This window comes from Rhinolophus ferrumequinum, chromosome 10 (assembly GCF_004115265.2).
Source record: "Rhinolophus ferrumequinum isolate MPI-CBG mRhiFer1 chromosome 10, mRhiFer1_v1.p, whole genome shotgun sequence".
NCBI classification, from domain to species: domain Eukaryota; kingdom Metazoa; phylum Chordata; class Mammalia; order Chiroptera; family Rhinolophidae; genus Rhinolophus; species Rhinolophus ferrumequinum.
In genome coordinates, this window is record NC_046293.1 from 37,680,812 (window position 1) to 37,702,078 (window position 21,267).

The 21,267-nt window shown below is 36.0% G+C and overlaps 1 protein-coding gene across 2 annotated transcripts in view; it reads right to left on the reverse strand.

Annotated features, from left to right (window-relative positions):
* ITPR2 (inositol 1,4,5-trisphosphate receptor type 2) overlaps nucleotides 1–21,267 on the reverse strand; it is a 435,712-nt gene that overhangs the window by 335,757 nt on the left and 78,688 nt on the right. For both annotated transcript variants that reach the window (XM_033117018.1, XM_033117019.1), the window contains exons 3-9: nucleotides 13,470–13,585; nucleotides 12,584–12,670; nucleotides 10,411–10,569; nucleotides 5,481–5,579; nucleotides 5,109–5,192; nucleotides 4,679–4,825; nucleotides 2,191–2,286 (exon numbers count right to left, since the gene is read on the reverse strand). In XM_033117018.1, the coding sequence (XP_032972909.1) occupies nucleotides 2,191–2,286; nucleotides 4,679–4,825; nucleotides 5,109–5,192; nucleotides 5,481–5,579; nucleotides 10,411–10,569; nucleotides 12,584–12,670; nucleotides 13,470–13,585 (788 nt within the window). The remainder of the gene's footprint in view (nucleotides 1–2,190; nucleotides 2,287–4,678; nucleotides 4,826–5,108; nucleotides 5,193–5,480; nucleotides 5,580–10,410; nucleotides 10,570–12,583; nucleotides 12,671–13,469; nucleotides 13,586–21,267) is intronic.

Below are 21,267 nucleotides of genomic sequence, written 5' to 3' on the forward strand. Positions count from 1 at the left end.
ACAGAAGCACCCATTCTGTTACACTAGTTCAAATCAATAGAAAATAGATTTCTAATTTTCCAGTTTCAGATATGTACTTAATGCTTCACTATCCTTCTTCCCGCATCTTGAATTTTTAAAAAGATCTTATCTAAAGTACTAAAGGTCAAAGAAGAGGTCCTACAAAAACACCAGACCTTTGAATGGACAAAATAGCATCTGGCACTTAAAGTCGTGTTCTCTAGAAATAGAATGAAAAGACAGTCTTTCAAATTCTTCTCAAGGAATGAACTGCTTTCTGTTGTTCCATTTTTAATGAATTCATTTATGTACTGAGGTCTTGGATTTTCATTAAAGTTAATAAACAATTTAATTCTTAATAACCTAATCATTTGTATCAAATGATACAAGTTTTAATTGCAGAGATTAACAAGGAAAACTAACCATGGGTAACCATATCATTTTTCTACAGAACGTCAGAAGCTAAAACAGCCATTGATTGAAAAGTGAATTAAGGAAAAGGGTCACTAACAGAGGAGCCAAAAGAAATTTAATCCTAACTTCTTATCTTTTATAAGACATCTAGTAGTCTTTTCTAATTCTTATTTTAGACAAGATTCGCTACTGTACTGCCTAATTTTGCTTCAAATTGTTACTTTTCAAAAACCTTACAGTATAACCAGTAAATTGCAAATAAATTTGCAATGAATTGCAAAACTTTATTTCACTTACTTGCGGAGATTCATAAATAATGAATCAGATGTTTATAAAAGTAAGAAGAATCCCTATTTATCATATAATCAAAGTAATCATGCTGGCATCACTTACTGGATACTTACCATGAGCCACACATTATATACCAAGCACTTTACCTCATTTAATTCTCTTCATAATCTTATGATATAAATATTATGATTATCCCCATTTTCCAGAGGAGGGTATTAGAGCTTAGAGAGATTCATTTGCCCAAATGTTGTTCCAAATGCCTCTCAGATACAAATCCCGAAATTTCCTTCTTCCCATCGTCTAAGCTTATAGAAGCCTGAATAGGTTCTTTATATTCCTTCATTCATTTAAAAAATATTCATCCACTTCTTTCTAAGTTCCAGGCATTGCCTTAAGTCCTGGGGACACAGTGATGATGTTTAAAAAGAAGAAATCCCTGCCTTTGGAGAGCATACATCCTGATAGAGAAATATAATATGTATGCATAACATAAAATGTACAATAAATCAGATAGTGGCAAGGACTAAAAAAATTATCACAGATTAATAGGATGGAGAGGGTAATGGAATTAGGTGCCTGTTTAGACAGGGGTCAGCATGTTTACAGAAACGTCCTGTTTCCCACACCATTTTCTCATCAGTTTTCCATCCTCACTTCCCTACCCTCCCTCACAACCAAAAGCAAACGTTAGATAAGTAATACTAAAAATTCTAAGGCCAGATTCTGGTTTAGAACCCCAGAAGAAACTCTGAGTTGAAACACAGAAACAAAGTTGAGGAGAGCAAAATGAATGGATATTTTCATACATCTAAAAACAAATATTTTCAAAATTATTTTCACATTAGATAACCAAACTTTAATTATATCATTTCTAAAATTTCTATGTTATTACTCCTACCTACCCTTCTTATCTATCTGAATGTCAATATGCTTTTAGTGGAAAAAGGAAAAACTTTCATTATGTGTTCACCATTTTTATTGGCAGTTTTCAGACAGTTCCATATCAGGACGAAAACCCTTTTATGTCCCATGGTTTGGAGCCACACAATAGTGAAAGAGTGGCCGCAGAAGCCCAACCTGAAATTAGTGACTATACTACATCAACAATGAATTGATCATCTCTCCAATGCAGACACGCTGAAAGAATGAAACTACATAGAAAATTTTAGGACTAATTACATACATATACAAATCAGATACCCCATTCCACTTGATTTTACAGTAAACCAACCACCAGCATTCTGTTGTTGTTATTGCTTTTGATTGTTGTTTAATTTTAAGACACAGATTATTTCAAGGCCTTGGTTAATATTTACATTTTAAGAATAATTTATATGCCAACCCAGAACATGACAGACAATAGTCAAATCTGCATAACGTTCCTCATTTGTATTTGTTCCTACAAATATAACATCTTTTGGAGAACCTGCCTATTTCACGATTTCAAAGTCGGAGATGTAATAGCACTATATCCATTAGTCTTACCTCTGCAGCTAAATAGTTCCCAGTTGCAAGATGTTTAAATCTGAACAAGCTGTTCCATTGTCCTGCACCTCCACGGCATGGGTCATGGTGAACCACCTACAGACAAAAAGAACAATGACAGTAATGACTAAAAATTATTCCTGTTCTTGGCAAGCAAATGCCAAGACTATACACAGAGTGCCCGCCTGTTAATGCTAACTTGTCAAATCTACTGTATGTTTTCATAAGAGGGCAATGTGGAAGAAAAACAAAATTCCCCATAAAGGATCAAGCAACATAACAGTTGTCTCGCGGTGCACGCATGATGCTCACACCTTACACCTGCAAATGCAGCCTTACTCCAAAACACACGTTTCCCAGGCCAAAGTTGGAAATACTGTCGGGTTTCCCCCACCATTTGTTGTTCAAACATTCATTCAACAGATTCTTAAAAACTTACAATGTGCAAGGTTTTCTTCTAGGCAATAGGGACACCGCAATGAATAAGACTAGCCCTTTCAATGAATAAGGTTTGGCATGTGCCAGGAGGAAGCACACAGTGCATGATTGAGTAACCAGGGAAGGCTACGTTAGATATGACACAGCCTGGGCCACTCTGAGGAGATGATATGAGAGCTGAAACCTGGAGGATAAGAATGAGACAGTCATGCGGAGAGATTGGAAGAGATCATTCTAGGCAGAGAGAAATGCCAAGGCCTGGAGGTCTGGACTAACTTCGTATTTGGCCCTTTCCGTGTGTGCTTTTTACTAACACCATGTCCTTTGATACCTGTCCTTGGAACTAGCCTCGCCCCCAGATGCTGAGCCACTCGGCGCATGAAGAATAAAAGCAGAAGTTCTGAAACAGCTGGTTATGACAGGTGGCCTGGTGCAGCAGCCAGGCTCAGGTTTTACCGTCTGAAGAGGACTATGTTTGAGTCCCAGCTCCACCAATTACTATGGTGTGATAACAGCAAGTAATTTAACATCTGCAAGCCTGTTTCTTCATGTACAAAATGGGTTTAATTCATAGAATTGTTGTGAAGATTAAATAACATAAGGCTGCTATTTAATTTCATTAAATAACTTTTCATTATTCTCCCTCAGCAGGTTACTTTCTTTTTATTACTATGGTCTCCTGCCCCAGACTCAGATTCTGTTTGCTAATATAGAACTTTCTAATGCCAATTGCTAGACTCCAGCTTGTATGTCTTCCCCTACTCCAATAGCTCAAATGAGACAATAATTGTAAAAATACTTCAAAGTGAATGAAGCCTTTAAAAATGCTCCTCCTGTGACCAAAAACCTACCCATTCTATAAGGCTTAGTTCTCAAATCAAAATTCTTCCACAAATTCTTTGCTAATCACCCCAGCAACTGTGATCTTGTCAATGTGTGAATTCTTGCTCCCTTGGGGGGAGGGATAGATAACTTTGAGAATCTGATAAAATCTACTGGTTATCTCACATACTGGTACATACCCATTTTGTATACAGTTATTAGAGGTTTACAGATAACTTGAAGCTCTTCATGGATCCCAGACTAAGAACCTTTTCCCTTTTTCTGTACTCATATAGAATGTTTTCTTACCTCTTCATTTATCACTTCTCTCAAATCCAAATGTATCCATCAAGGATAGGTATAAATATAATACCTACTAGAGTAGGTAGTTACATGTTGAAATACATATTCAATTATAAATTATTTTCCTTTTATTTCTTCTTTATGTTAGAATTTGGGTATTTTATTTTTAATCATGATATATATAAATAATATTACCTATGAATTCCATTTTAGGATATCAAAGGAAGTGTCACAAAATACATGCTGTCAAAGAGGAACGAGAGGTTTAAAGTGGCTGAGAATGACTGCTATAAGCCTGGATGCCCATTAAATCAAGATGGAATTTATCAGATGTTGGAGGCTTGTTTATAGGTAATTACGCATATCTTATCTCCTCCACTGTACCGAAAAGTCCTTTAAAGAAAAATCCATATCTTACATTTTCCTAATTACGCTACCATACTGGAGCAATTAAAAAATGCTTTTTGAAGGTCGAATACATTCTTAACTATGGGTCTCCTCATCCCAAAAGAAACGACATCCCCAGAAGAAACAAATGTTCTTTTCAGTGACTGCATAGTTCTGAGGTTTCCTTAAAGTGAGTCAGCCTACTCCATCTTAACTCCAATGCCATTGGATGCACATGGTGTTCAGTCTGATCAATCTGGACAACAGTTCACAATGGATTTCTACAAAGGAAACTCATATACATGCTTGTATTAAACTAGAGAGACAGAGAGGTGCCTCAGAGAAGATAATAAAGGAAGTAGTAACGTTTCAAATTGGTCACAGCAATTACGTTAAGAGGTACAAATCAGTTCACAAAAATTATTGTTTTATTGGTCTGTCATAAATGATGCCTATAGCAATAAAACAATCAGGCTAGTGAATCTTGTCTTTTTGATATAAATATTTATTAAAACCAAAAAAAAAAATATTTACACACCTCTATTTCCCAAAGTGCTTTAGAACTAGTAGCAGAAGTGGCTGATTGACGCAAGGTTGTACGAAGGAAAATGTGCTGTTTCTTCTCGTATTCATCACAAGTCAGAAACTTCTCTTGCTCTGCATGAAACAATCTAACAACGTCACCCTAGAAAAACAAGTCAAGAAAACATAAGACAAAAGAAGCAGATGTCTCTTTCTGGTTTTGATACTCTGGGCCCTTCTGCTAGCTACTTGGCTTTTAATGATATTTACACAGAGGGAAACTCAATGAAACACTCGTAGTGAATATATAGTCACCTTCTAGGTTCATAAGTTTACAGTCACATGCTAAACGATGAACACCAGTGAATACACAGGTTTTGCATCTAGAAATTCAATAAGACTACCTTCAATCCTTCCAGGAAATGTTCTGCGTAGGACATACTTACTCCTTTCAGTACATCCTCTCGATAGGAACTGTATTTCATGAATAAAGTGATTTTCCAACTAGTGTTGCAATTAACAGCATTCACCTATTAATGAAGAAATATTAAGTTATAAGACTGTAGATTCCATTTTACACCAGAAATTATTACTTCAACTAGTAAAAAAGGAAAAAAGACAACTCTGGACAACGAAGTATGCACTTCAACACAAATGTCTTCAAAAGACCAGCTGAAAACAGCAATAACTAATCATTATCTATTTGCACCTAATTAGCATAACTGGAATTATGCTTATGAGGATAATGAAAGAAACCACGTACCTTTTTCCTCTCATAACGGAATCAACACATTAATTTCCTTTCCTCCTCAACTTACCTCTTTACACCCTGGATTGTCGAGAAGCTCTATGTTGCTGGCATGTAGTGGCTGTCCTGCATTCACGGGCATCAAAACAACTTTATCTCCTACAACAATCTAGGAATCAGAAATAAGTTGCAACTGAGACACTGCATGGAACTTTCGTGCTCTACTTGAAACTAAAAATCACTGCACAGAAGTCTTCATTCTTGACCTAACACTTGGTCTGTTTGTCCTCCATACAAATTTTAGTTCAATTCTTTATCTCTTTGAAGTAAAAATCTTCTGATAAATGATCATATAATCATGTCCCATAGTGTCCATCAGTCTGGATTCATAAAGCTAGTGTAGCTCCTTTTCTTAGCAGTCCCCCCCATTTAAGTTAGAGCTTTTATCTCAAACATCCCAAACTAATATTGCTCCTAAAACTTGGCGCTCATTTTTAAATAAAAATTAAAACTGTTTATGGGGAAAATGCTCTAGAGAAGTAAGTCTAGGTTGATTTTTATTTATGCTACCATTAACAATGTCTGCTTTATCTTCAAGTATTTTTATTCATAACTCAAATTGTGGGAAAATAAAGTTATGCTTTCTTAAGGATAATGATGAACAGTTTAATTTTATAGATATTAAAGTTCTTTTTGTTGTTAAATTTCATTAAGGACTTATTACTGTGGCACCTACACTTTCATTTGTATAATTGCTAACCATCTCAGAAATGAAAACCAAAAATATATTCCTTTGCATATTTTATACTAACTGGATATTAGAGTAGGTTAGTTTGGTAGATCACTGAAAAACAAATTAGGTCTTAGACAATATGAATAAACATAACTTCTCACTGTATCTTAACCTAGACCAAGACGTTAAGGAACATAAATTCACATTTTCAATATAAATTAATCTTTGATAGCTTATATTACAGGAGTTTGTATTCACATATGGTATTGTTACCACAAACTATATCTGGACATTCAAATATGATAGAGAAGCCTGAAGCTCACTAATCTTTGATTTGCAGAAATAGCTTCTATTGTTTCCATGACTGGTCTCTATATAGCACGCCGCCTTTCAAGTCCAACATCAGTCAGATGATGTAACTCACTAAAAGACCCATCATAGAAGCTTTCTGTGTACAGATAAGGAAAGAAACAGTGTTAAGTGAGAGGATGAGGAGGCATAGCTGGGCTATTTTTGTGTAAAAAAAGGGAGGAAGGTTGTAAAAGTATACGCATAAGAAATCCTTCCAGTGGTTAACTGCAAGGGGTGGGACCTAGGGAGACGGAAAAAAGGAGAGGAGACAGATTTTTCATGCTATCTCTTTACATTGTTTTCTATCTTTGAACCATGAATTGGTGTTTTAAAAACTTAATATAAACAAAAATATAAATATAAAAATCAACATGAAGGGTGGCTGGATGGCTCAGTTGGTTAGAGCGCGAACTCTGAACAACTGGGTTGCCGGTTCAATCCCCACATGGGCCAGTGAGTTGTACCCTCCACAACTAGATTGAAGACAATGAGCTGTGCTGAGCTACCAGAGGGGTAGCTGGATGGCTCAGTTGGTTAGAGCGTGAGCTCTCAGCAGTAAGGTTGCTGGTTCAATTCCCACATGGAATGCTGGGCTGTGCCCACTGTAACTGAAGATTGAAAATGGCAACTGGACTTGGAGCTGAGCTGCACCCTCCACAACTCCAATTAAGAGAATACTGTGGTTGCATGTATATTCACTGCTCTAGGTCTTACTATTTTATTATAGTTGTCTGTAAGCATTGAGCCAATCCATATGTTACATGTACTTCGAAACACCACCCATAAAGTCTTACATATTTTTAAGATACCAGCCATATAGCCAAAATGTTCCAAACTCCAAGGATTCATAAGAACAGTATTCACAAGAGAATCTAACATTAATTCACTCATCTCCAGGTCCTTGGTCATGTTCTTGATGATTATTTTGACCAAAATGAATAAAACTTGAAAATCAAACGGACAGGATGCCAATCATGAGAAATAAAAAAAGTAAGACGAGAAGCACCAGAAAGAATACAAAAGTGTGTAAGCACCTATGTTCAAAGAATTCACACCTAATTAGGTCACTTGGTCAATACGGAATTTGGGGAAATTCTCAGAAGAGAGCAGCACAGGGGCTGACCCACTGATGGGGTCAGGTGCCTTCCGAGAAGCTGTAGATTAAATACAGAACCTGAGCATAAAGTCATTTTCTGCCACATCACATTCACTCTACTGCACAAATATCTTTAAAAAAAAAAAAACAAACAAAGAACAACAACAAAAAACTGCAATTCCAAAGGCACTTCTGTTGATTCTAGATGATAGCCACATGAGATTCAAGCTGGGATTTTACCAAAAATATCTTAGCAGCTACCCTTCTTTTGAAGTGGCACCTGGTATGGTAAAAATAACATCATAGCAGAAGCCAAAAACACCAGAATTTTAGTCCTGCCTGTGCGAGAAGTCCAAGGTATCCAGTTTTGCCACCCAGCAAAATCAACTTGCTATTTGAAGAGGCTCTTGCCCTAAAATGTGAATTTTACCTTTAATTAAATGACATCTGGCCTTTTCCCCTTTTCAAATCTATCATCATACTAAAGAACTAATGTCTTCTTAGATCAAAATTGAAAATGAAAAATTAACGACTCAATCATGGGAAGATAAATGAAAATGAAATATTTATGTTCTCTGCTCAAGGCTGTCCCCAGTGACTTTCTAACTACTCAGTAGCAAGCAGGGGCTTCTACACACAGCTGAAAGTTGAGGAATCCACGAATTTTCCCCCAAAACTACCCTGTAATTCTATAAGACATATGATCAGAGGTGCTCTTAAATGATAGAAACCATTGCTTTTTGAGGATATGAGCATTTTTCTCCCCAGACTGCCATTAGCCTCATTCTTGCATTTTATTTTAGTCACCAAACATCATGTTGGACACTCACAACCTGATCGCAACTTAACTAAATGCTAAGTTGTAAAATATAATGTTAGAAGTCTTTTGAACCTTGCAATTTCCTCTTCTTAGTTTAAAATTCTTCTTTAAAATAAAAATCAGTAAAAATTAAACCACTTGTTATGAAATGATATTTCCATTTGCCTTCAATAAAATACAGTAGGCTTATGTTTTAGAAAATGCTGCATATTTCTAGGGAAGAAAATGAGCATTACAGTACAAGAATTTATGTGGCAAATATACGGCTGTGGATGTGCTTATGCTTTCACAGATCCTTAATCACATACAAAAGCTACACAGTGGTGAGGGAAAAAAACAGTGAGCCGTTTCAGCAAAAAGCAATGTGGAAGATCGTTTTAGCCATGCTTTATGGAGCACATCTACATAAGAAGGATTTCTATTGCACTTAACAATTATATTGTCCATTTTAACCAAGATGGAGTGTTTGGATGGTAGGTTGTTTTTATTTCCGCAACACAACTAATTATTTGAAATAGTTCATTACATTCAACTCTCTGTTGACTCTGTAAAGGCATTTGGGAGCAGGGAAAGGAATAGATAAATAAACAGGATAAAATGCATTAATAAAATCTATAGCTAATCTAAAGGTCCCAATTTACCCAATCATTTCATTGCAGTCCTTCACAGATTAAGCTCAGGTTTTGTTTTGACATTCAATTTTCATCAACCACCTACACACAGGGAAAACACTCAGTGGGGGACTGGAGCATTACAAAAAAGGGCATGCAAAGACATAGGTTGTTCGTAAACATAATCAGTCCCTGAATAACTGAGAGTTGACTGTAATTAACTACCTACTGAAATTAAAATATATATCATGCTCACAGCACACATCACTTGATGCCAAAAGAAAAAAAGTAGGACTTATATCTTAAGGAATCCAACATAGGGCTAAGTGCATTCCATTCCTGCATGCCATGCTTCTCCCAAACCTTACCTAAGGAGGATTATCACCAGATAATTTATTAACCAAATTAAACCATGAAGCTTGCATCCTGTTGAATTGACTTTGTACTTCAAAATTCACTGGAAAAATAGATTCACTATAAAAGAAGACATTTCTAAGACAAGAGACATCTACAACATTTAAAATGTAATCAAGGTACTGAGAAAACTTTGTCAGAGTAATTATATTTTTATATTGCTCTGAATTTATAACGTTCATTTTTTTAAATCTTAACTACTTTTCTTGATCACTTGATCCCTTATTTGTAAGGTATGCTATTTAGGAAAGTTACTCCAGTATTCAGTGTCAACCAGCATTAGGGACTGTCACCTCGTACTTTATGTATTACACACAAAAATATCTAACTATTGAGCCTATTGACTCATTTCACATAATTTTTATTTTCCCTACTCTATAAAGCAGCAAAAAATATTTTAGGAACTACTAAAATTTACATGATACAATATGCACATATTCCACATCATATTTTAAATCTCATTGTCAATGAGAAAGTGCCAATCTATACTTCCTTCTACATTACACATCTATTAAGAGGCATGGACTGTAGATGTAAACAGCTGATGATAGAGCCAGTAAATGAAATACTGCCATGATCCACTGTGTTACTCTGTTAATTCAAAGGAGGAGACACCATGTTCTAAGCACAGTTCTTTCTTACAGCCATCCTCCTCCCTGATTAGGCAGAGATGCAAACTCGGCCTGTCTCTTCTCAGGCTCAGCCACTATATACTGAGGTTACTTAAGTTCTCTGACACAAATTCTAGCTGGAAATGAGTTTTCAATTAGCTGAACTTTGTCCTTTTATGATTCCTGAGTACAATCTGTACTAGAAATAAATGCTTTTAACCTACTAAAGATATTAACATAAAAATAATATGTTGAAAATTGAAAACTCTAGTTTCTTCCATTCCACTTCCTTGATTCTCTCACTTATTAAGAATTACTGTCTTCGTGAACACACTGTTCTTCTCTTAAATTCATATTTACATACGTTGTCACCCTCGCTCCTCAGTTTCCAGAAGGGATGAATATAAAACCACGACCCTTCATTGCCGGCAGCATCCAAGGACACGCGCATGGCATTTTTCTCCAGTAACGCGGGTAATCTTTTGTTGACGGTCAGATATTTGTTGCTTTTTATATGCAGTAGCTATAGGGAAAAGACATATGTTACTGCCTTATTCTTTGAGCAGCTCTGTTAAATACGCGTATACACGTATACGTACATCGTGCACCCACATAACACAGCTTGGGCTACGGATTAAACTAAGAAGCTCTTTTCAGACTCCACACTCATCATCCTTCTGAGATGCCTTTCTTTGTAGTCCTCCTCATCTCCACCCCTAATTCTGCTTCATAATGTAGTAGGCACATTAGGAAATCAAACCAGGGGATTCCTCTACTGATAAATAATAGAATAAAACCAGGCTTTTCAAAGGAGACCTGGAGGTTCCCCCAAACCACATCCTTTCTCAATTCCTGCACAGACACAAAAACAGAATATCCTAAAGAAAAACCACGACACTAAAATAATGCACGGACCTACTTAGTATCATGAACTATCCCTGCCCACGGACAGCCCTAATTTTTCCTCCGCGAGGAGGCAGGCTGCTTGTCCTAACAGGCTGTGCAACTTCCACAAGACAGTACTGAGTCCACCCCCTTTTCAGAACAGGATAGAAGCACCATTTCTTGGAACTTTTGGATTCTATGGACAAAATTTTTCCAAAACATTAGTCTACTGAATGGGAAAACTAAAACAACCTACCTGTCTATTACTACAATTTCAAAAAAGAATGGTTATTTTAATACACGATAAGAGGGAAATTATCTCAAAATACAGAGTAGTTCTTTAATTGAAAAAAGAAATCAGCTTTTTGAAAAACTCGTTATAACATCCTTGGTTCTCATTTTACCATAAACCAATGAAAACCCTACCGGGCCAACCCCACTCCTTTGGGATCCTCTATGTTAGAGCCCATGAAGAAGCCCCTAACTAGTCATGCAAATATTTGCACTTCAGCAAAATAAGCTTCATTTGCCAGAATTTAATAGTCATCAAAACTTGATAAGAGAAACTCTATTTATGGCGGATTGTCCAAGGGACATGCAGCCCCAGGTATCACATAATCTATCATTAGATTAACTCGTACATTCAAGGAGCTGTAGACCCAGCCAATCACCTTCATCCTGTTCCATCAGAGAACTACTCAGATCCATTAACAAAACATCAGGGTATATTATTTTTTACAAGAGTTCTATGAAATGCCTCATTGTACTATTTACTATTGTTTATTATATTAAATAGTGTTCTCTTTAAGAGAGCTCTTTGGAGAAATAGTTCTCTGGTCTTCTTCCTGGGAATGTTTTTACTTCTGGACCTCTGACTTAGTTCTCTGTTATTAGCCTCCTAAGTGAAAGCTGTAACACATTATGCTTCCCTTTTAGCTAAGGGGCAACAAAAAGGCTTGGAGCCCAAGTTTACCAGACTTTACAACATGGTTTTCATAAACCTGCCTCACCCAATTTTACTCTATTCATTTAACAATTATTTTCCCTTTGACCCAGTTGCCTTGCTTATTTCTTTTTTATTTTGTTATGCGGTATTTTTATAAATGCCTTACATTCTTTTTGGAACAAGGTGGGGCGTCTATTAACAAACAACCAAGTAAAAATCTAAAGATCTAAGTGAAGCACAAGAAAGGAATGCAGCTGAGATAAATCAGTGTGCCTACTAATTGAAACAGAAGATCTTCTAATAACAACGCAGGGGCGATTTTCATCTAAAAGTACAATTTGTAAAGGTTCTTCCCTCTACAAAATAAAAAGATAAAGCTTCATATGTTACATCTTAGTCCCACTAATACTAAAGGACTATTTTCTTACGGGCCTTTAGAAATTATGTTTCCCCATCTTCTTCCTTTTGAGGTAGTAACTTGTGCATACATCTAGATAAGCTCACTTCTTTATAGGTATACAGCAGGCATATTCCCAGACATATAGAATAGTGTGGTGCATATCAACTGAAAATATCACAATATCTGTAATTCCTACCAAACAACAAACTATTGTATCCCAAAATCTTAATGCTACTCGGCATTCCTACCATATGCAAATTTCCAATAAAATATTCACCTTTTAAAGGAAAGTAAATAGATACTTACTTGTATAACATTACTGTATTTCACGATTTCTCCCAACAGTTTCTTATTTTCTGATTCATTTTGTTTTTGTTCCAGTTCTGCAGCATGCTGCAAAATGATTATCAAATATTCAGTGTGGAAACATAGTAAACAGAGTATAATCACTGAGAAAGAAATAAGGTTTTGGGGTTTCTTTTATACACACAAAGAATATAACCATGAATAAAATAGGCTGACTGGTTTACTCTTGGTGTTTGGGGGTGGGGAGCAATAATTAAATACATGATTACAACAATGTGATGATTCTCTCAATTTAATGCTGAAATGTGGCCAACTGTACCTCGGAAAGCTTTTATGTTGGAAACTTCAGAAAAGTACTAGGCTCTCTGGTCTTATAAAAATTACTTTCAGAAGGAATATTGCTAGAGAAACCAACCAGGATAGTAGGTAAATTTCAAAAGTCTCAAAGTACAGTTTAAACTCTGAAAGTAATAGAAATTGTAGAATAGAAAATGACACAAATTAAGTCCTATCAAGTTTACACTCAGCCAAAATTAGAAACACTAGACTTTTATTTTTTCTCAGTATTCTTTAAAAAAAAAAAAAGTGCAATGCCAAGTAAAGTATAACTAGATTTTATATTCCTATAGAGATTTTGAGTTGTTTTCCAGTTAGAGGTGAATCTCTGAATTAGTCTGGCACACCCTAAAAAATAGCAGTAGGAATGTATTACCTCCATACCATAGTCACAACCTATAACTTAAAAGTCGCTTCCAGTTTCAATGTGTTACTACAACTATTCTAAATCTTTGTGTATTGAGTAAAATCACTAAGCTACAAAATAGATCTTTCGTTATTGCTGTACCTGGTCTAGCCTAATCCAGACAAATAGAAACCTGGCCCTTACCTGTAATTTCTTCAGCAAGGCTGCCTCTGTGTGGTTCCCTTGTTTGGCTTGCTTAGCTTTCCAATATTGTTTCTGTGCAGAATATCGATTCATAGGACATACCTTAAAGAGGCAGTCTATAACAAAACAACAAACAAAAACACTGTAACTAAGGTGACCAGTGTTTCTTAAATAAATTTTCCTTTAGCCTAGCACTGGAATTTTGGAATCCCCAAGAATAAAAAACATTTAAAGGTCTTCTAGCCCATCCTCTGGCCAACTCTTAAATTCTCTCAATAACATCCTTTTCACATAACTTCTTAGACTGCTAAAATACCCCGTTCTTCATTAATTTAATTTTCTTAAAGGATATTTTAGCTAGTATAATTTATAAAGAAATCAAACCAATGTAATCATTATATTAGAAGGCAGTTCTTAATTAAAATGGGGTACCTGATCTCAGAAAGCGAATAGAATAACATTAGTGACTTTCACTGCCTTTCCTGAGCTTGCACAATTAATTATTTATTCATGGTATCTATCTTTGACATCAAAGGGATGCAAAAAGTACAGACAATCACAGCAATCACAACAATCACATTTCAGTTATCCATCCAAGTTTCCACCTACCTGGGATGAATATGGTTTGGAAATCTAAGACACAGAGTGTTGTGGAAAAAAAACACAAGGCAAAACAAAAGCAAAAAACAAAAAAAGAAAACACTAAACCAAAATTATATTCCTAATGCTACCACTCAATATCAAGATAGGAAATCATAGTGGAATAATATTGTTAGTGATATCTCTAAGTCAAAAAGCAAAATATAGTTTATCCTTTTAATGAGGAAAATAGAAGTTTGACTAAAGAATTCTTCCATATGCTAATGATTTTGCATATTTGTGGAATGGATTACAATTCAGAACAAATGTCAATTCCCAATGTCCTGTTATAAAGGAGTAGTGATACAGAAAATCCAAATATTATTTTCATTTTTCTCACAAAAAATTGTATGAATTGAATACGACAAATTTATTTTGGTTGTTGTGTTAATATTTAGGATCATTCTTATTTTTTTCAATAGGTATCACAAAAATAAAATTCAGTCAACTCAAATATCAACTTTAGCCACATTCTTCACCATATTATACCTGCTCATCCTATTATTCTCTTTAAATTCATTGTAAAATTAAATGACGGACTTGATAGCTTTCAAAATTTCACTTACTTATGGTTGTAATGGCATAAATGACCAAGATATACAACTGTAAATTTTTAAAGGAATTTTAAAAATTCAGAATGACTTTTTAAATATAGTTTGTAATTATAAACACAAACTCTATTGATTGTCTCTCCCTCCATATACACACAAGGCTATAATTCTTAATTCCTGGTTTAAAAGTTATTTATGTACATGAGTAAATATTTTATAAGTAGCAGAAAACAGACACCTTCTAAAAGTGAGCTACAAAGCCCTCAAAATTACATTATGACACAAGAATCACCACTTGACATATATGTGTGAAAATCAAACAAATACTTAGAAACAGTTTTCCTTGGCAACATATCTTATAAGCCCTAGAAATTATTTTATATATGTTAGCAACTACAAAGAGAATATACAAATTTTTTCAAGCACAAACAAATACATGTTGTTTATAGACCAGCACAAAAGCCCAATGACAGCATGCTAAAGGGCAGTGAGGATCCGCATTTGGACTGTTTGGGAATGGTAGAGTAGCCATCGATTTCAAAGGCAACAGCAGAATCAATGGGCTTAATAACCTATTAGATGTGGGGGTGGGTGAAGGACGAGGGAAAGTGATGGTGATCAAATGAACAACGTCCACCTACTCTGTCAGAGGTACAAAGCCTTCGATTTCAAAAGCCCTTTCTAATTGCAGGGCCTTAGTTTTATGGTCTCCCACAGGTGACATCTCGTTTTCTATTACAGTAAATAACCAATCTGTTTCTTTATGGGAACTAATAGCGCAGGACTATTTTGGTTGATGAGAGGGAATGTAGGGCACTTTTGTAAAAATGCTTTTGTCAGTGATAGTGGTGGTATTGGTGATGGGGAGGTGTGTGTGTGTGTGTTTAATTCTTTCTGCCTCTTTTAGAAAAAAAAGTATATTGCTCTTGGGCTAGTGATATATCTTGTCTGATTCTCAATTTATTGCATAATAAAAGTGTTAATAATACCTGCCACGCCTAATTCACAGGGCTGCTGAGATATGCAAAAAGATACTCTGTACGCAAGTACTCTATGAGCTTTACAGCCCTATTATAAATGCAAGGTATTTATTAATATTGTTTCATTTGTTCAGCAACAGCTTCACTAAGATTGAGAGATAACAAAACCCTTACAGAGCTCTCAGCAAAGAGCAACAAAAAATAGTTGAGGTAAAACTTGAACACAAACCAAAAGTGCCCAAAATTCACAAAAAGGTGTTTGCCCCTTTGGTGTGAGGTGCCACAATGTGTTTCTATACAAAATTTTCAAATATCCTGAAACAGAATGGCAGTGAGCATCAGATGTAATCTCCATTACCTTGTACTATTGTCGTGCAGGTCAGCCTGCGGGGTCTCTGCTCCTGCTCCCCACATAAGAACTGCAGGACATGGCAAGGCCAAAAAGGAACACCCACGGAGCCATAAGTAGGGGAGTCATATCTCTATACTCTCGCTGGCGGCTGGGTTGGAGACACAGGAAGCAGGAGCCACACTGTTCGCAACCCTCACTGCGCCGCTTGCAGGCTCAGCCACCATCTTCTTGCTAGCCCCCATTTGCTGCTAGCGTAGCCACGGCAGTTATATTCGTGGCCAATGGCTCACTGGTTATAGCTGACGGCCAACTAGCCACAGCTGATGGCCATTTGATCACAGTCGATGGCCATTTACTACCTGAGCCAGCACCTTTCTATGTGAGGCAGAGATCCTGGAAACTGCTTTCTGGGGCCCTGTCCCCACAGCTATCTTTTAAAATATGCAGACACAATCACTAACACCAGAAGCCATGGAGCCCTGGACAAGCCTCCCATGTTTTTCCAGCAAGCAGGAATCCAGCTATTTCAGAGCTTCCCACTCTCATCAACCCTTGGCCTGCTCATTCTTTAACATTACAGGTGTATACACTGCTAACAAACAGGTTTTACAGGGGGGTTCCAATTAGAAAGGGGCCCAGTGTCATTCGTTAATTAAGTAAGTACAATCTCTTCAGCATTTCAAGACTCAAAGAAAAATCACAAAGGAAAGGATGGCCTCAGAGAGCAAACACCAAAAGCACAAATAAAAGGAAGTCATTTGAGTTAAATTTTTTAAAAAGCTTAACCTTAAGACCTGAGGCTAAAAATTCTGCAGAATTGCACAAATTCAGAAATGCCAGAGAGCTGACAAAACGTGCTCTGTTCAGTCAGGCAATGTTATAAGAACAATGCCTTAGAATTAGAACATCCGTCCGTCCGTCCGTCCATCCATCCATCCATCCATCCATCCTACTGCTGTGGAAGGAAATTCCCCCCTCCCAGAAGTGTTCACTTTAAACTGAAAGAATCAGGAGTATCTTGAGCTTGCTTATAAATGCTAGTGGAGGGAAAAATACTAAAGCCATTCAAATAGTGTGGAGCACATAATGCACAGCATGTAACATTGTAAGTCAAAGAACTAACCTTCCCACATGATTCTGTGTAAATCTGGCAGGAAACTGGTCTAAACCTCCACTTATAATACCTATCTAAAATAGCTCTGAAATGCTTGCTTTTCACCTGTAAAAGCACTGTCTAAAATTTTTCTATCTAAGGCAATTTCTGTACCCCACAACTGTTTATAGGACTCCATTTGGGGTTATTATACATAAAGTTCAAGTTACATAGTAGCCAGCAACTTCCTTTGGTAATGGTGGAAAGAACACTTTGTTTCATTTCTCCTCCCTCCTAAACATGTTTTAAGATTTAAATGAGACAAGGCATATTAAACCATCAGCAAATGCCTGTCACAAAGCGGGCATTCAACAAATGGCTCTTTCATGGTAGCTTATAAAATTACCTCATACTGATTACAGGGAACAGGTTGCCAAGGGCTTTATTATCTCCACGTGGAGAAAGGTGGGGAGGGAGGGCGTCTTGGAGCTTTTCTTTCTCTCTTTATGATATAAACAGGATGCAGCAGAGTTCAATGAGGACTATGGGAACTTCCCAATGATAAAATGGAAAGTGGTAAGAAAACTCTCCCTGGGGTAAGGGACAGGCAGACAAGGGGCAATTAGAATTCAGAGTTGGTTGGGGGAGAGGGACATATTCACTGGCCAGAAAATAAAATATAACTGTATCTGTTTTTCAGTTTTTCTACAAAGCGCATCCTGAAACAGAGTATTTGTATAAAACTCTTTATGCTTAGAGGTTTTAAAAAGGAATGTGTTTTGCTAAAGCACAGAAAGTTCTAAGTAAACTTCTACCTCCTCTGATCATAGCCTAAGGTAATTATAGAGAGTATATCTAAGAGGGAAAGTGTCCTCTAGAATGTTGCCAAAGAGAATTTATTGCAGGTGTTAAGAAACATTAAAATGTATCACAACACATGGATGGGCAACCAGGAAAACTGCAGGATAACTTCCTCTAGGCTAAAGTCAGCCATTTTACTACTGACAAGGGAGAGAAATGGCCTTTTGTAGTTACAGGCTTGTAGAATACCAAAAAGTTAGAACTCAAAGGGGCTTCTGATAAAATCAGACCTTTCCCTTCTCTGAGATAAAGAAGCAAAAACTCATAGAGTGAATTGCCTACGTCCTTCATGATAGAATCTCTAGATAAAAATAAATTATAAACATGAACAAGTTCAACCATACATAGGATTAAATGCCCTGGCACGTGACTGGTGCCTAGGGGGTAGGGATGTTAATACCACTTGGTTTATTCATTACAGTTTACCACCAAGGAGCACTTTATAAACTATAACGAGAACTACATATTAACAACAAAGATCATTTAATCTTCACAACAGCCTTAAGAGTTAACCAGGATCATTTTCTCCATGTTACAGAGAAGGACAGTGAGACTTTTCTTAAGTGCACAAAGTTGGTAAGGAATTTGAACCGAGATCCTCCGAACCCAATTCAAAGTTCTGCCATTGCAATGGTGCCATTTGGGGGCAGGTGTGTCATATTGAAGCTCTCAAAATCTGTCTCAGATGAAATGCTGTTTGTAATTCTACATATATATGCCTCAAGGTTATTTAGAACGTATCTAATCTGGCGTCTGTACAACAGCTTTAAAAGTCCTAAGACAGCATCCATCTGACATCTCTCCCTCATCTTCAATTTGATTATCACAGCAGGATCTCCTAAAATACCATTTTTATCACCAAACATTAAAAATACCTCTTTTTTCACAATAGACATGATTTTAGTCATTAAAGATTGACTTGTTAAGGCATTTATTAGAGCACTTATTAATAGACTTAGCAAGTATAGACATTGGATAAATCACTGGCCAGAAAGTAAGATCTGCCTAGGTTTCCATCCCATTACAATCTGGCAACATAATACAACTTCTAGAGAAATATTATGAATATATGTTTGTGTAAACACACACACAGACACACACAAAAAACAGTTGTAATACTTCAAAAGAAACCAATGAATGGCTTTTCACGGAAAATATGCTGCATGTGCATATATAAATGTTGAAACATCAATAGGAATATAATAAAATCTTTGTCTCAAAAACATTAATTACCTGATTTATATATTAATGGGTAAATACTCAAAAACAAATGAAACTTTATTTTTTTGCTTCATTTGGAGTGGGAAGGAAAAATAAAAATCAAATACATCGATGCTAATTTTCATTCTTGTCAAGATTTAATTACAACCTCAAGCAAACCATTATACTAGCCATAAGTGGAATTTCTGTCAAAAAAATCATAATGTATAATTTTTTGTTAATTTTCCATTATCAAAGTGTCATTAACACTGATAAATAAAAAGTTTAATAAGCAGACCGATTCAGAAATCAAATACAAGTCTCTAAATCCCATTACACAAATATCAAGCGCAAAAGAAAAGAAATGGAAATGAATTTATACATATATGAATGTGTGTATGTATATGCACATACATATATAATAGCTTTATATATTTTTATTTATAAGTATGTGTTTCTACAGTGTCTTCTATGTATGAGAGACTGTCACATACATTACCTCACTAATTTATCTTAAAAACTCTTTGAGGTAAGCATTAGTTCTATAAATGAGGAAAGAGAAACTCAGAACATTTTAGAGATCTACCCTAATGCTAGTTTTTAGAGTTAATCCAGATCAATCTGTCTCCGAAGCCCATCTTCATTAAGTAATAAAAGACACTCAATATTTGTCAAATTAAAACTTTAAAAGAAAATACATCTGGGTACAGTCACCGAAATTAAAACACACAACATGATGATCTAGCTTTCTCTGATTTTGTACTTCAAGACATGCTGAACTTCTACAAGGACCCAAAACTGTGTTAAAAAGAGACTATCTGAATATCTGTAACTGTGAGCGAATAGAAGTAGTGAAGTAGCAAGCTAGGAACGTTGGGGCAGGGAATTTTATGGCCTAAAGTCCTCCACTTGGAAAGTAATGATTTTTGAATAGCTGAAAAATTGAACTGTTAATACAGATAAGTTAACTTTAAAGAGATAGGCTTGCCTTTTTATACCAATTTTACATGGCAATAATAACAACGCCTGGCCTAACTTTAAAAAAAAAAAAAAAACCTCTAACACAGGCTATTTTATGCCAATTTATAGTTATGTAATAGAGATATTTAGATTGAATAATTAATGGCTTGTTATTCATTGTCTCACAACTGAATTAATTACTATTCTCACATGGGAGACCTGAAACAAAACTAGTTTGTTGTGCTAGGACCTCTGTGAGTGGAGATTTATCCATCAGAACAAAAAAGATCATGAAGTCCTCCTCATCATTATTGTAGATGTATGCCCAAGTAAGACTAGCTTTCTATTGATTATTACCATCATAAAGCATCTACCTCTATAGATAATTCAGGAGTCACTGGACACTAACTTGAGAGCAATGTTTTACAACTTAATATAATTAAAATGACCATACATCCCTGAGCCTAATTATTAACTGTATCCTCTCTCACTCTCAAAAGTGTCCCAGTTTGGACAATACAGTATACGACCACCCCAAATACAACAAATGAATACTGTGATGTGGGACCCGAAAGCTGATGAGACCATTCTCGGCTGATTAATAGGAAAATGGAGTTTCAACCAGATGAAGTAGGAACACATCCAGAACATTAGGCTCAATTTAGGTGCCACATTTTAAGTGGCACCCTAACAGAACAGCCTGTATCTGAAGTTAGGCAATGGGAAGGCACTCATATAGAAATCAGTAATAGTAGGAACTGTCTTTTCTCCATTGTATGTTTTTGACTTCTTTGTCAAAAACTATCTGTCCATATTTATGTGGGTTTATTTCTGGGATCACAATTCTATTCCATTGGTCTGTGTGTCTGTTTTTCTGCCAATACCATGATGTTTTGATTATTGTTGCCCTGTAGTACAAGCTAAAGTCAGGGAGTGTGAGAACTCCAGCATTGTTCTTTTTTCTTAGGATTGCTTTGGCTATTCGGGGTCTTTTGTGGGTCCACATAAATCTGATGATTTTTTAATTCTATTTCTTTAAAACATGCCATTGGGATTTTGATAGGGATTGCATTAAATCTGTATATGGGAGAATAGAAAAGCCACATGCAAAAGACTGAAACTGGACTGCTATCTGTCACCATGTACCAAAATTAATTCAAAA